Source organism: Drosophila persimilis, unplaced genomic scaffold (genome assembly GCF_003286085.1).
Source record: "Drosophila persimilis strain 14011-0111.01,24,50 unplaced genomic scaffold, DperRS2 tig00000868-arrow-arrow-pilon, whole genome shotgun sequence".
In the NCBI taxonomy this organism is placed as follows: Eukaryota; Metazoa; Arthropoda; class Insecta; order Diptera; family Drosophilidae; genus Drosophila; species Drosophila persimilis.
The window spans coordinates 324,655-337,792 of NW_020825365.1; the positions used below are offsets into that span (position 1 = coordinate 324,655).

General features: G+C 45.9%; 2 protein-coding genes across 4 annotated transcripts; one reads left to right on the top strand and one right to left on the bottom strand.

The window, feature by feature from the left end:
• Nucleotides 1-277: 277 nt before the first annotated feature.
• LOC6602734 (sodium-dependent nutrient amino acid transporter 1) lies at nucleotides 278-3,368 on the bottom strand. Of its 2 annotated transcripts, none has more exons than XM_026993678.1 (6): nucleotides 2,995-3,368; nucleotides 2,555-2,635; nucleotides 2,124-2,475; nucleotides 973-2,046; nucleotides 730-906; nucleotides 278-656 (listed from the first exon to the last, which is right to left on the bottom strand). In XM_026993678.1, the coding sequence occupies exons 2-6, from the start codon at nucleotides 2,621-2,623 to the stop codon at nucleotides 388-390; spliced, it is 1,941 nt and encodes a 646-aa protein (XP_026849479.1). In that variant the 5' UTR covers nucleotides 2,624-2,635; nucleotides 2,995-3,368; the 3' UTR covers nucleotides 278-387. The 2 variants fall into 2 exon arrangements, with proteins under 2 accessions (XP_026849479.1, XP_026849480.1); XM_026993679.1 differs by having other exon boundaries at nucleotides 2,930-3,368.
• Nucleotides 3,369-6,754: 3,386 nt separating this feature from the next.
• LOC6602733 (proton-associated sugar transporter A) lies at nucleotides 6,755-11,886 on the top strand. 2 transcript variants are annotated; one of them, XM_026993711.1, is made up of 4 exons: nucleotides 6,755-7,314; nucleotides 9,202-10,626; nucleotides 10,685-10,859; nucleotides 10,934-11,886. In XM_026993711.1, the coding sequence occupies exons 2-4, from the start codon at nucleotides 9,221-9,223 to the stop codon at nucleotides 11,153-11,155; spliced, it is 1,803 nt and encodes a 600-aa protein (XP_026849512.1). In that variant the 5' UTR covers nucleotides 6,755-7,314; nucleotides 9,202-9,220; the 3' UTR covers nucleotides 11,156-11,886. The 2 variants fall into 2 exon arrangements, with proteins under 2 accessions (XP_026849512.1, XP_026849513.1); XM_026993712.1 differs by having other exon boundaries at nucleotides 9,205-10,626.
• The last annotated feature ends 1,252 nt before the right edge of the window (nucleotides 11,887-13,138 follow it).

Sequence of the window (13,138 nt, forward strand, 5' to 3'; positions counted from 1 at the left end):
TGCTCGGGCATCGGGCATCGGACATCCAGCAGAGTTGCTCGCTGTCTATCTCGCTATCTCTCTTTTCCAGTGTCGCTCTCTCTCCCTCTCTCTCTTCCAGTGGCTTAACAGATGTGCACCTTCTCCCTTCCAGAATGGCTTCCCTTTATTCCCTCCTTTCTCCTCTCCCAGTTTGACTTATCAAATGTTCGCCCCATATCTCTCCCAGCGTTACTTAGCAGATGGTACCTAGCTCTCTAGGCTCTGAGGCTTAGCAGCTGCTGTCTCTCTGTCCGTCTCTCTCTTACAGTCTTTTATTAAGTACAATTCTCATGAATGAATGAAGATTACAAATGATTGTTAGAAGAATTACTATATAGAGTGACATAGACGATTCTTCCTCTCTCTTTAGCCGAAAATACGATCTCCCACGCTGTAGCAGAGCCAGCGATGTTGCTTCAGGCCTGCATGGGCAGCGGCAGCGACATCCTTCTGGTTGCGACGAAAATTCTGGTAGTCGATGAGCTGCTTGGAGTCCAGTGGTCCCCAATCGGAGTGGGGCTTGGCCGAGTTGCTGATGCGCCACTTGAGGGAGCCCTTTGGCTGCTTGTAATTTGCATGCCAGGCCCAATAGAACAGTTGGCCAATGATGAAGGCCGAGATGCTCCAGCCAAAGACTGCAATGAGGAGAGGAGAGGAATGTAGGTGGGAGGAGGGAGCAGGGAGTAGGAGAGGGAGAGCTGCTCTTACCACGATACGGCAGGGGAAACTCCTGTCCATTATAGCTCAAGGGACGCATTGTGAACAGCGTGTAGAACAGGATGACGGTCATTACCAAAGGCGTGACAATGGACCAGCAGATGCGATAGTATTTCGAGGTCTTGATGTTCAACATGTACTCGGCATCCTGGCAGAGGCGTTTGGTTCCTGAAATGTAATACAAAAGTCAGCTGGATGTCGGTCAGAAGAAGGACACACCATAGATCCACCCACCGTAGATCCAACCCACGGTCACAAGCTCAAAGATAGCCGACACCAGGGACACAAAGGTCACGCCATGAAAGTCCAATAAGGTTATGATATGCTGACCCCCGGGAGTGATGTAAATGAGACCCACGATGAAGCCAACCAGCGAGAGGCCGACGACAATTAGCCAGAGCCTGGCGTTCACAAACCGATCCTTCAGAACGGTCATAATGCAGCTCACCATGCCCACATTGCTGCCCACGCCCAGCATGAAAAGCATGCCGAAGAAGAGCAGCGAGAAGATCTGCGGCATCATCTTGAACTTAGCAATTGCCTCCGGATACGAGATGAAGGCGAGGCCAGGTCCCGCCTTGACCACACTGCCAATGTCCTTGGTCCCCGATTCGTAGGCAAGGTTGCCCAGGATCCCGAATATAATCACGCCTGAGAGGAGGGACGTGAAGGTGTCCAATGTGGTCACGATATTCGCGTCCCTGTAGACATTATGCCCGAAGCGATTGTACGAGGAGTACATGATGATCACCCCGAAGCAGACGGCCAGCGAAAAGAACACCTGAGTGACAGCATTGTACCACACCTCCGGCTCCAGCAGCTTGTCCCACTGCGGCGTCAGGAAGTACATGACTCCGTCGTAGGCCCCCGGCAGAGTGAGCGAGCGCACGAGCAGGATGAACATTACGGCGTAGGGGAACAGAGCCAGGACATACGATGCCTTGCCAGAGCTCTTCACGCCCCGTATGATTATCAACGTGACCGTCAGCCAGGAGAGAGCCAGCATCAGGGCCAGGCTGCCGCTGGGATAGCCAATGCCCTGCTCGGACAGCGATTGCGTCTCGTTCAGAACAATGCGCTGCAGGTAGAGCTGCGAGGAGGAGCTAAAGTTCCTCGAGAGCTGTCCGACGGGCGGCTGGTGTCCATCGCTGGCGGCACTCACACACCCATCGCCCCATTCCGGACGGCAGTAGCTCCATGGCAGCACCGCCGAGAAGGAGTCAAAGAAGTAGCGCAACGTCAGAGCCATTACCGAGGCATAGTATGTGGCCAAAACGCCCAAAGCCAAGAGCTGAGCATAGCCCACACCTGCAAAACAAAGTGCGAAGAAGTGTCATCAATTCCATGGGTGGGCCGGAAGGCGAAGGGGAGGGTTAGAGGCTTACCCCTCATGAGGGGTGCAAAGTCAAAGACCTGCACAATGCCGCGACTGGAGAACTGCCCCAGCAGCATTTCCATGTAGTAAATGGGTTTGCCCACCACAAACAGAACCGTCAGATAGGGAACCAGGAAGGCGCCGCCCCCATTCTCGAGGGCCGTGAACGGAAAGCGCCAGACATTGCCCAGGCCCACGCTTAAAGCGATGCAGGACATAAGGAACTCCATGGAGCTGCCCCAATTGTCGCGTGACCCCAAGTCCAGCTCGAGATCCGGCTGCAGGGTCTCCATCTCCTCAGACGACGCCAATGCTAATGCCTTGGGCAGCATCGATGGCCTCAGCGGCCCTCGCTCGCCGCTCTGTAGGGGGTAGGGTGAGAGGAGGATACGATCAAAATTGGGATTGGGGATAAGCATAGGATTTTGGTATTCTGCTAACCGTGCTGGACTCCAGCTTGCAAACAGGGCTGCTGCTCGATGATGGGGTCTTCGCCTTCAAATCTCTCATCGTAATGCGTTACTAGGGTGGAGAAATACGAAGAAATACACAAAACAATATATTAAGATGAAATAAATAAAACCCGAAACCCAAACAAAAACTACAGCCAGAGCCAGCGACAGCGACAGCGACATTCGCAGACACTTCTCGAATTCAGAATTGGCGTCAGGCCTGGCCCCGCGCTCCAAATTGTTTGAATTGAAAACTGGCACAGGCACCAGCCAGCAATCCAGCTGATGCAATCATATAATATGATTTCAGCATGGAGCAGCGATTTATCCACAATTGAAAGCCAATGCCTCCCCTTTCTCTTACCCACCAACCGATGCGGTGCGGTGCGGTGCGGTGCGGTGCGGTGCGGTGCGGTGCAGCACACTAACCTTTCAAGTATTTCTTGACTTGTATTAGATATACAGAGCTTATCAATTGGCACCATGGACACAAAGCGCACAAAGAGTATTAGAACAACGTTCAACGGCGCTAAGAGCTCACACTTCCAACAACTGAGTTGTGGGAGTATGTATTGAGAAAGGAGTGCTGTATTCCTCTCTCTCGTATTCACAAAACTCAAACACTGCACCCGATCAAGAACCGTTCTTTGCGCGTTCCCTTTTGGGCTCGCGTTTATCTAAACTTCTTTGCTATTCCTCTTTGGGAGCTATGGCTTGGGCTCGGGCTCTGGCTTATCTACTCCTTGGAATTCTAGATGTCACTATTCTCCACATTGATTTCTTTATCGCGGCAACGATCGGAGTCATCTGAACGGTATCAAGGAACGCTACTCCGCTTTTATTGCGGGCTCGGTGTCAGTCTGTCTGTCTGTCTGTCTGTCTTCTTCTCACTCTAAACTGTAGCCGTTGGCGCTCAAGTTTCGCTCAAAAGTGAGAGAAGCGGGAAAGAGCGTCTGGGGGAAGAGAGCGTTGTTGGGAGGCGAGCAACAATTTAATTGATTGAAAGCCCAAACCAAAGCGGATTTCGGCGGTCCGACCTCAGTTCTTGGATTCCTTTTTACTTATGATTTCTAAATTAAACATCACTTTTGGCAATGTTTCGGTTTTGAATGGAAATTATTAGACGGACAAATTTATTATGGCGATAATTGTCCACAAACATAGTTCAAGGCCATTAAATGAACAAACAAATTGAACCTTGAAAAAATGCAATTATATGATAATTCTGTGAAAATTAATAGCATTTTAGCAACTGCCCCAAAAGTAGGCAATGGATTCTCATACAAAAATGCGCTTCGTTACCAGAATTTGATTCGAGTATGTTGCCTGCTTTTGGGCGTTCAGTTTAAATCAGCCACCTGTTTACACAACAAAACTACTTTGAACTCTCATAGGAAGATATATCCTCTCACCTCATTTTATTATTTCACTTATTTCAATATAGAAACAAAAAGTCGAGCGGAAATCCAAACATACATCTCAGTATTACAAACACTTCGGAAAATATGTTGCATACCTTTGGGCTGAAGTTAAAGGTTGGCTGTTACAGGAGACATCCATCTGCTGGGTGTGAAGTGATGTAGCAGACACCCTTTTATTTGCTGTTTCGGAATACGTTGCGACTGTTAATTAATTCAAAAACCATTTACTTAGATGCTCTCCTATAGAGATTAATCAGTCTTCCAGGGGGGGCACTCCGAGAAGCATGAATAGTTTGTCTTATCAAACGCCAGGAACTTTTATTTATGACCATCCGTTGCCGTGTGCTGTTCACTAAGTAAAAAAAAACAGCAAGATTTATGGAGATAAGCCCGCAAATGAGAAGGCTTGCTTATCAAACATGACATCCAACCAGACTGCAAGATAACCTTGTGAGCAATGACGACAGTTTACGGCTCTGTTTTTTTTCTGCGCCAACATATGCAGATGTTGGAAAATCAGCCTAATACAAAAGATCTCACACCTCAGTGGACCCCCAACGAGAGCGAGAGTGGGACAGGTCAATGGACTCGCACTCGGAATCGGATTCGGCTGTTAAGCCTCTGCTATGCTCTGCGCTGCTCTGCGGTTGCTGCCTAAACCACTTATTGGTACATCATTTTCTGTGCTTTATTTCTTGCTTGCCACAAAAAAAAACCACAAAACGCACTACAATCGAGTGGCAGGCGAATCGAAGAACTTGTCTTGGCCAAACGTCGCAGATTTGCGCTAATAGTTCATGTCAACTATCCATCAGGCCCACACAGCACATAACAAGCTAATGCAAAATTTCAACAAGCCGGCAGTACACACGATATATGAGAGATTCTGAGCAATATAAGCCCCGCCGCCACATAATGACAGAAAGACGAACAGATAAACAGACAGACAGCAAGTTGAAAAAATAAATAAAAGATGTATCATTCTATGCCATCGGCGCCGCAAAGCGAAACACACCGACATTTGCATCGAGACGAGGTGTGGGGTTACAAATATCCGAAAGTATAAACAAAATAGATTTGTTGTCTGAAATATGTATATTTAAAGATAAGCCAATATGGAAGATAAGCCCTGCTTCAGATGGCTACAGAACGCTACCAAATCTCGAAATCTGCTAATGGATTCTAAATTCTAAATCAAACATGGACATAGCGGGGCTATCGCTATAGCATTTCCTATTCAGGTTTTCCCTTTGCCATCTGTTTGAATTACAATGATTCTTCAAAAATTTTAACGATCAGAGCAGTCATTGTCTGGGTTTTTGGCCATTTTCAATGCCAGAGATATAGTCGTACACCTCAACACTCATGTGATCGATATGATATGACTGCCTGACTATTAAATCTTCATTTTCTGGCTATTATTAGTGCGCGCCGTTCCCTAATTCGATTCTCAAGTGCCGCCCAATCGATTGCTGCTGCTACTGCTGCTGCTGCTCTGATTTGACAAACGTCGTCCCGTTCATGGCTGATAAGGCAAAAAGTAAATAAAAAAACAAATATACTGAAACTGAAGAAGCGGTACTCGAAATCAAGTGGAATTTCCCCCCATAATCTAGGATTTGAGACACCCACAAAACAATGATATCGAGGCCACTGTGCGCGGGACTCGTGCGAACTATTCTCCACGAATGTTTTCAAACCTGTCGTTGTCGCCTGGAAAACTCGTTTCCAGAGATGTGTATGTTCCGTTCCTTGTTGTTGGACAACTGGATAAGTTGAGGCAAGGTGGAATAAGTTAGGTTACGGGTACGGGTACGGGTACGGGTACGGGTACGGGTACGGTTAAGAGTAAGACATGTACATACATATGTATGTTTAATAGAATATCAAAGCTGCTGCTGCTGCTGCTGTTGCTGCAGGGCTAGTGGCTGATCAAATGATATGAAATGTTTGCACAAGATTCAAGAACCTTGCCTATGAATGAATTAACATAATTACACACGGACTGGGACTGGGACTGGGACTGGGACGACTGCCATGTCCGTCAATGGATTTGCATAAATAAAATTTAATGCAAATAATGATAGTAACAATATCTAAACAAATAATTGACAAGACGACAACGGTGGCTGCTCCTAAGACAAAGAAAGGAAAGGCTGACCAAAGGCCCGACGATAAGGCGACGCGAGAGTCCCCCTCCACCATCACCCTCTTCGAAAGAGAAAGAGAGAGAGAGAGAGAGAGAGAGAGAGACGGAGAGAGAGAGAGAGAGAGAGAGGCTGAGAGAGAGGCTGAGAGCAGCAGAGAGCATAGCGAGTCATATGCTATCTATATAAATTGGCTCCAGAGGCAGACCCAATCAGTCGCACAGCGAACCAGAGCAGACCCGGATCACAGATCCACAGTTGCACAGAACTACAAGATCCACAGATCGTTTGCTGTCGTCACAAGTTCGTTTTTGAGGGTGGCCAAAAATAAAACCAAAGTCATCGACGCGACGGAAAAAACAACAGCCAAACAAAATAGAAAATTAGTTTTCTATTCCATTTTGGCATTTCTATTTTTTCTTCGTGTGTTGCGTGTTGCGTGTTGCGTGTAGCGTGTGCAGTGTGTCCCGGAGCCAAACACACACATCTTTCATGTCTTGCCAAAATCCACGCAGCGTTCAGGCCATCATCGCGTACGACCAGGGGCAATGTCATCAGCACTTTAACAGCAGCCAGCGGAGATAAAAAATAACCAATCCTACTATATACATATTTAGTATATATAGTATTGCAAATTTTAAGAATTAATAATAATAACGTCGCCAACGGGCCGAGAGCATAGCAGAACGTCATTTGAAGTGAAAACCGAGGAGGAAAAATTGATTTTGTTAGCCATCCGCAGAGCACAGCACAGTCACAGCCACAGCACTGCTCCTGCTCCTCCGCATGGGTAAAGTTATGAGAGTGAATTCGTTGTCACCACCGCCCGCCCGACACAACTGCCCCAACTGCCACTCCCTCGTGCAGAAAGAGCAGCAGAAACAATCGAAATTGAAAACAAAAACAAAAATCGAAATTTATTTTATGTTCAACAATTTGTGCAAGCGAAAAACTTTAACGGATTATCATTTATTGACACTAAAACAACAAAACAAGGCGGAAAGTGAGTAAAAAAAAGAAGAAGAAAACGCAGTGATCGTAAAGAGCAAAACCAAATATAAACCTATAACAGTAGAATACATATATGTATATAACCCATATCGAAATCTATAAAGCATTCAATACCTTATTATTTTTGAGATCAAGGCAGGACTAGTGCCAAGGATAAGCGTAACAAAAAGGTGAGTACGAGTAATTCAAGCGAATAAAACGCAGTTACATGAAAAGTTCAATGAATAAAGTGGCGGAAAGAAACTTTCAACAGACTGAAGAAATTTTCTTAGAATTGACTCCCACCATTATACGGGAAAAGCTATCAAAATTAATGACTGGTTTCATGTTTGGGCCCAATAAAACGATCAATTACACCCTTAATAACCCTCTCACATACCTTCTCCCCACCCATACGATAGGGAGGGCGCACGCCCACATCACAACCGACGGACGACGACAGACGGTAGACGGCAGACAACAATCAAGTGATATGCATTTTAAGCAGCACTTTAATAAACATGTTAATTACAACAAACTGTATAATTACCGCATTTGTGGCGATAATCAAACACACAAAAAAACACTAAAAACAACGGAATATTATCCAGATGATTATCCAGCCGAAGATGTGTGAATTTTGTATTTTGGTTTTGCATTGTGTTGTGAGCATTAAAAAAGGCAAAAACTATTTCCTCAAAGCCCCCGGAATAACCTTGACCCCATTTTTCGGGGGAATGATTCATCTACGGAATCGGCTTCTTATCAGGTGACTTCCTAATAGTAACAGGCCTTATTAATGTCTACGCATGAGGTATCAGCATCAAGCATTAGGCATCACTTAATATTGAAATATGTTCAGCTCGATTCAAGTTTTTCTGCGTATGTTTTTTGGCTGCTTCTTTAATTCATACATGTATTGACCTAGTCTCAAAAGATTTGATTACGATTCGTATATGTAGTTTGTGGCTTAATGAATATTCAGTGACGAAAAATTCGCCGGTCATCTAACCCGGGGCTAGAGACAAAGAGAGCGAGTGTGGTTCAAGTAGATTCCAATTCCAGTACACTGTTTCCCAGTACCCAGATATCATTCCGCACCCACCCCCACACATGACCTGGCAACTCGTCTCAATTATTGTTGAAGATATGTCTCTTTAGTGGGATAGATCGCTAAATTTATTCCAGCTTTTATTGTTATTATTATTATTCGCACACACACGTACAATATAAGAGCTGATAAGTTTAGCACGACACAAGATTTGGTCAATGGCTCAAAGACAGACAGAGCCCTCGGAGAGAAGCCCAGAGACCTCACAGAGACCTCACAGAGACCTCTGAGACGAGGCCCAGACTCAGTTGCGATTTGGACACGCGACGTTTTGGATAGGTTTTTCGTGTCGCGGCTACATCTGATCAGTTAAAGATCAGTTTACTTAACGATATATGTACATATCTACAGAGTAATTGAATTCTATAAATTGTCTCCTTGTTAGCGAAAGTGTTCGCTTGGAATTATACAAAAATGTGGCTAATTGTAAAGTTCAAACAGAAGTGAATTACAAAAAACAGAAGAGACAGAAAGACATATCCATAAATTGAGATAATTGGGAGCTAAGAGCAAAGGTGAGCATTCTCCCTGGAAAGGGGGTTTCGATTGGGGTTCTGTGGCAGTGATTGCTGTGATTGCATTTTGTTTATTGTTATTAACAAATAAACCCGAAGGAGAGATAATTTTCATTACTTTTTCGAGCCAATCGCAAGGCAAGTGACACAAAAATGAACAGACAGACAATGGATGGACCTCGGTTGCAATTGAATCGAAATTGATTTTTCGCTGGCCGCCGCGTAGCTCAATTAATCAGAAATCTTTGACGCGAGCTTCTGCGACGTGCCGCTCCAGATGTTTCCATTATAATTCAATTCAACGTTTTCTGTATGTTTTGTTTTGTTTTGTTTTGTTTTCTTCGTGCGATGGAAAAACGGCACGATGTTGTTGTTCTCTTGGCACATTTTGTGCAGCTAATTACAAGATTGAGATACAGAAATTAAGTAATTAATCGAACACTCTCCCACAGCAGGTTTTCCTTTTCTAAAATGGTTGGTGTTGCGGCGGATCCCTCGCAGGCAGATCAACTGTCCTCGGACAAGAATCCTATGATCAAGTACATGCTCAAGACCAGGGAGAATCATGCCAAGGAGCAGGATGAGGACTACTCGCATGTCTTTCGCCGAAAGACCCGATTCGAGATGTTCCGCCTATCAGCCATTGCCATGGCCATTGAGTTTGCGTATGCAGCCGAGACTAGCTTCGTGTCCCCCATTCTGCTGTCGATCGGCGTCGATCATAAGGTCATGACCATGGCCTGGGGACTATCGCCACTGATTGGCTTCTTTGTGTCGCCGCTCCTGGGCAGCATCAGTGATCGTTGTAAGCTGCGATGGGGACGACGTCGTCCTATCATTTCCATACTATCCTTTGGCATCTTTTGCGGCCTCATCCTGGTGCCCTACGGCAAAGATCTGGGCGTGCTGCTTGGCGATGTGGGCTACAATTACACGGAGGTGGCCGTCACTAACATCACCAATTTCGTCAGCGAAGGATCTGTGGCGGCATTGGTTGCCGCCTCAGCGGAGGCAACCGGACCGTCCGCTTCCGACTATAAGTACGCCGTAATCCTCACTATTCTGGGCATGGTGATGCTGGACTTTGATGCGGACACCTGCCAAACACCGGCCCGCACCTACCTGCTGGACATGTGTGTGCCCGAGGAGCAGCCCAAGGCAATGACAATGTTTGCGCTCTTTGCCGGCTTTGGGGGCACCATCGGCTATGCCATCGGGGGCGTTGACTGGGAGATGACGCACATTGGCAGCTTCCTGGGCGGAAATATACCCACGGTCTTTGGCCTGGTCACCATAATATTTGTGATATGCTACATCATTACGGTGACCACGTTCCGGGAGATTCCTCTGCCGCTGATGGAGCAGGATGAACTGCTGCGCCCCATGACCGATGCGGCTATCAAGAAGGAGCTGAAGAAGAACAACAATGCCGTCTACTACATCCAGGAGACAACGCAGCTGGAGCTAAAAATGATCGTGGATGATGCCAAACGTGCCGAGGCACTCCAGGGTAGCTATCAGAATGGATACTCCCCCGCGCTGGAGAAGAACACAAGAGACCTCGAGGGACAGTCGGTGGCTGAGGCTCCTGTGTCGCTAAGTGCCTATCTCAAGAGTATATTCGTTATGCCGTACTCGATGAGAATGCTGGCTCTGACCAATCTTCTGTGCTGGATGGGCCACGTCACCTATTGCCTCTACTTCACCGACTTTGTAGGCGAAGCTGTGTTCAATGGGGATCCGACGGCGCCACCAACCTCCGAGGCGTACCTTCGCTATGAGGCCGGTGTCCGATTTGGCTGCTGGGGCATGTCCATCTATGCCTTCTCCTGTTCGATATACTCGTTGTCCGTAACGAAGCTAATGAAGTGGTTCGGGTAAGCCTTCCCCCTTAATTTGATATCTGGAACAAACTTATAAGCTATCTTCTTTCAGCACCAAAGCTGTGTACATCAGCGGCATGATCTACTATGCCATTGGAATGCTCATCCTGGGTCTCTGGCCCACCAAATGGGGTGTGCTGGTGTTTAGCACAGCTGCCGGCATACTCTATGGAACCATCTTTACGGTTCCCTTTATTTTGGTGGCCAGATATCATGCCAAGAACTGCGTAAGTGCAATGATTCTGAATATAGAGCTTTAGCGCTGTAGAGCAACTCTTTGATGTACCTCTTTCTCCCTCAGTTTCGTGTGCGGAATGGAGAGACTCTGCCGCTGAAACAGGCCCGTGGTCTGGGTACCGATGTCGCCATTATTAGCAGCGTTGTGTTCATTGCACAATTGATTGTCTCGGTCTCTGTGGGGCCGCTTGTCTCCTGGATGGGGACGACCTGTGCCGTGCTCTATGCATCGACTGTTATGGCCTTTTTGGCGTCTATTGCGGCCATGTTTGTGCTGTATGTCTAGACTCTAGAGGGAGGTTGTACTGTCCATAAGGTAGATTTAGTCTACATGTATTTTACAGGTCTATATGTATCTTTGACGTTTTTTTATCTTTGCCGACCTTCTGGCAGTATCAGCGACGGCGATCCTTGTGTTGTGGCATACTTTTAGGCTGTACTTTTATGTATTTTATTATAACTGTGTTTTTTTTCCATGTTTAATCATTTTTGTATACATATAAAATTATGTAAAATGTCCCCTTGGCCACTTTCTTCAGCAGTCGAAAGCCATTTCTCTGAGTCAAACAATAATCCGAGAGAAGCTGAGAATCTGTACAGCGGATATTAGTTTTTATGCTCGTGCATGGCATTCAAATGCAACTTTTAATTTCCTCAAGTGCAATTTTTTCCATCCAAGATGCTGCCAATTTCCTTAGCAGCTCTGCACATGCGACATGCCCCTGCCACTCAGCAAACCGGCCCCAGTTAACACCCAGAAATCGCCCAGTCGACTCCTTTGGCATTCTTGTAAGTGTCAGAGACACATTTCCGTTGTCGCCTTCCAGTGATAAATAGCATTTAATAATTTTACTCACGCCCCAGCCTCCAGCGCACATTTCCACAGGTTTCAGGACGAAAAAAGCAATTAAATGTGTACTACTTTCGCAGGACTAAGGATAAGGTATAAAATAAACTGAGGAATAAAGAAACGGGCAGCAAAAAATATCAACAATAATTGGAGAATAAGTAAAAAGTATATGGCCCATCGCGTTGACGGAGGAGCATAAGTTATGGCTGAAGTCGTAAAAGTGCTAGAAGTTGGCTTAATAAAAGTAAAGGAAAGACAAGAGAGCACAACCCACCACCCACCACCCACCACACACACACACACACACAGACACACAAACACATACTAATAGGAATTGCAATACAAAAGACATGAAAACAGAAGAAATGGGCGACAAAAAGCGAAATTCTCATCAAATTGAAAATAAATTCTTCACGACAAGTTCTTAAGGCGGTTCGGGTTGAGGCGGGTTGAGTGGGTGATTTGAACAGAATCCTAACGCTATAGTCTAGTGCTCGTATCGGCTTTAAAAAAACTTTGAAAATAATCAGCTACCGAGCGTCTTCAAATTGCAAATCAAGAGCGACAACACGGCGTATGCGTAATGTGAGCTCTTGGCACGCTTCGGCCCACACTCGACAATACACTGGAGTGGTGTGGCATGGAGTGGAGTGGCATAGAGTCCCCACTACCAAGATGAGCGCAAACAAATTGAGTTTATCGGCGGCTACAAATCTACAGGAAGCACACAATCATTCATCATAAGACCCAAGCCCAAGAGTATACATATATATATATATATGTATATGTGTGTGTATATGTTTATATGGATGTATATGTATATGTATATGTACTATATATATATTAAGTCGGTCCTTGTCCCTGTGCCATTGAGTTGAGTGAGCACTAAAAAATATTTACATTTGTCTTGAGCTCATTTCGAAATCCGAGCAAGCAATCGCTAGGGGTTTTCCCACAAATCAACAGAGACGTTAGTGTCTCTTTCTCTCTCTCTCTCTGAGGTTGTGTGTTGTATCTGTGTTTGTATAATAAGCCAAAATGCAAAAGTCGTCGCAAATCAACAAAGGTAAATTCATTTTAGATTTGATTTCAGAGCCCTAAAATGGAAAACACGTGCACCGTTTATCCCTCCACGCCACTGTACTCTACACCACACCACCTCCCTACCAAACGCAATCCCAATCGCAATCCCCCAGTCCAATCTTCAATCTTCAGATTCTTGACGCTGACGAGCAGCGACATAAGTCCGCCATCTCATGCGTGCCGGAAGTGCAGCCCTCTGCCATATCCACCACTGCCACGTTTCACGTACACTATCTCCCTCTCTCTCTCTCTCTCTCTCTGTCTCTTCAAAGAAAAGTCCTAAGCCAAAGTATGCATTAGCATTGTTTACCTGCGGACGAGGATTGCCATGCAATG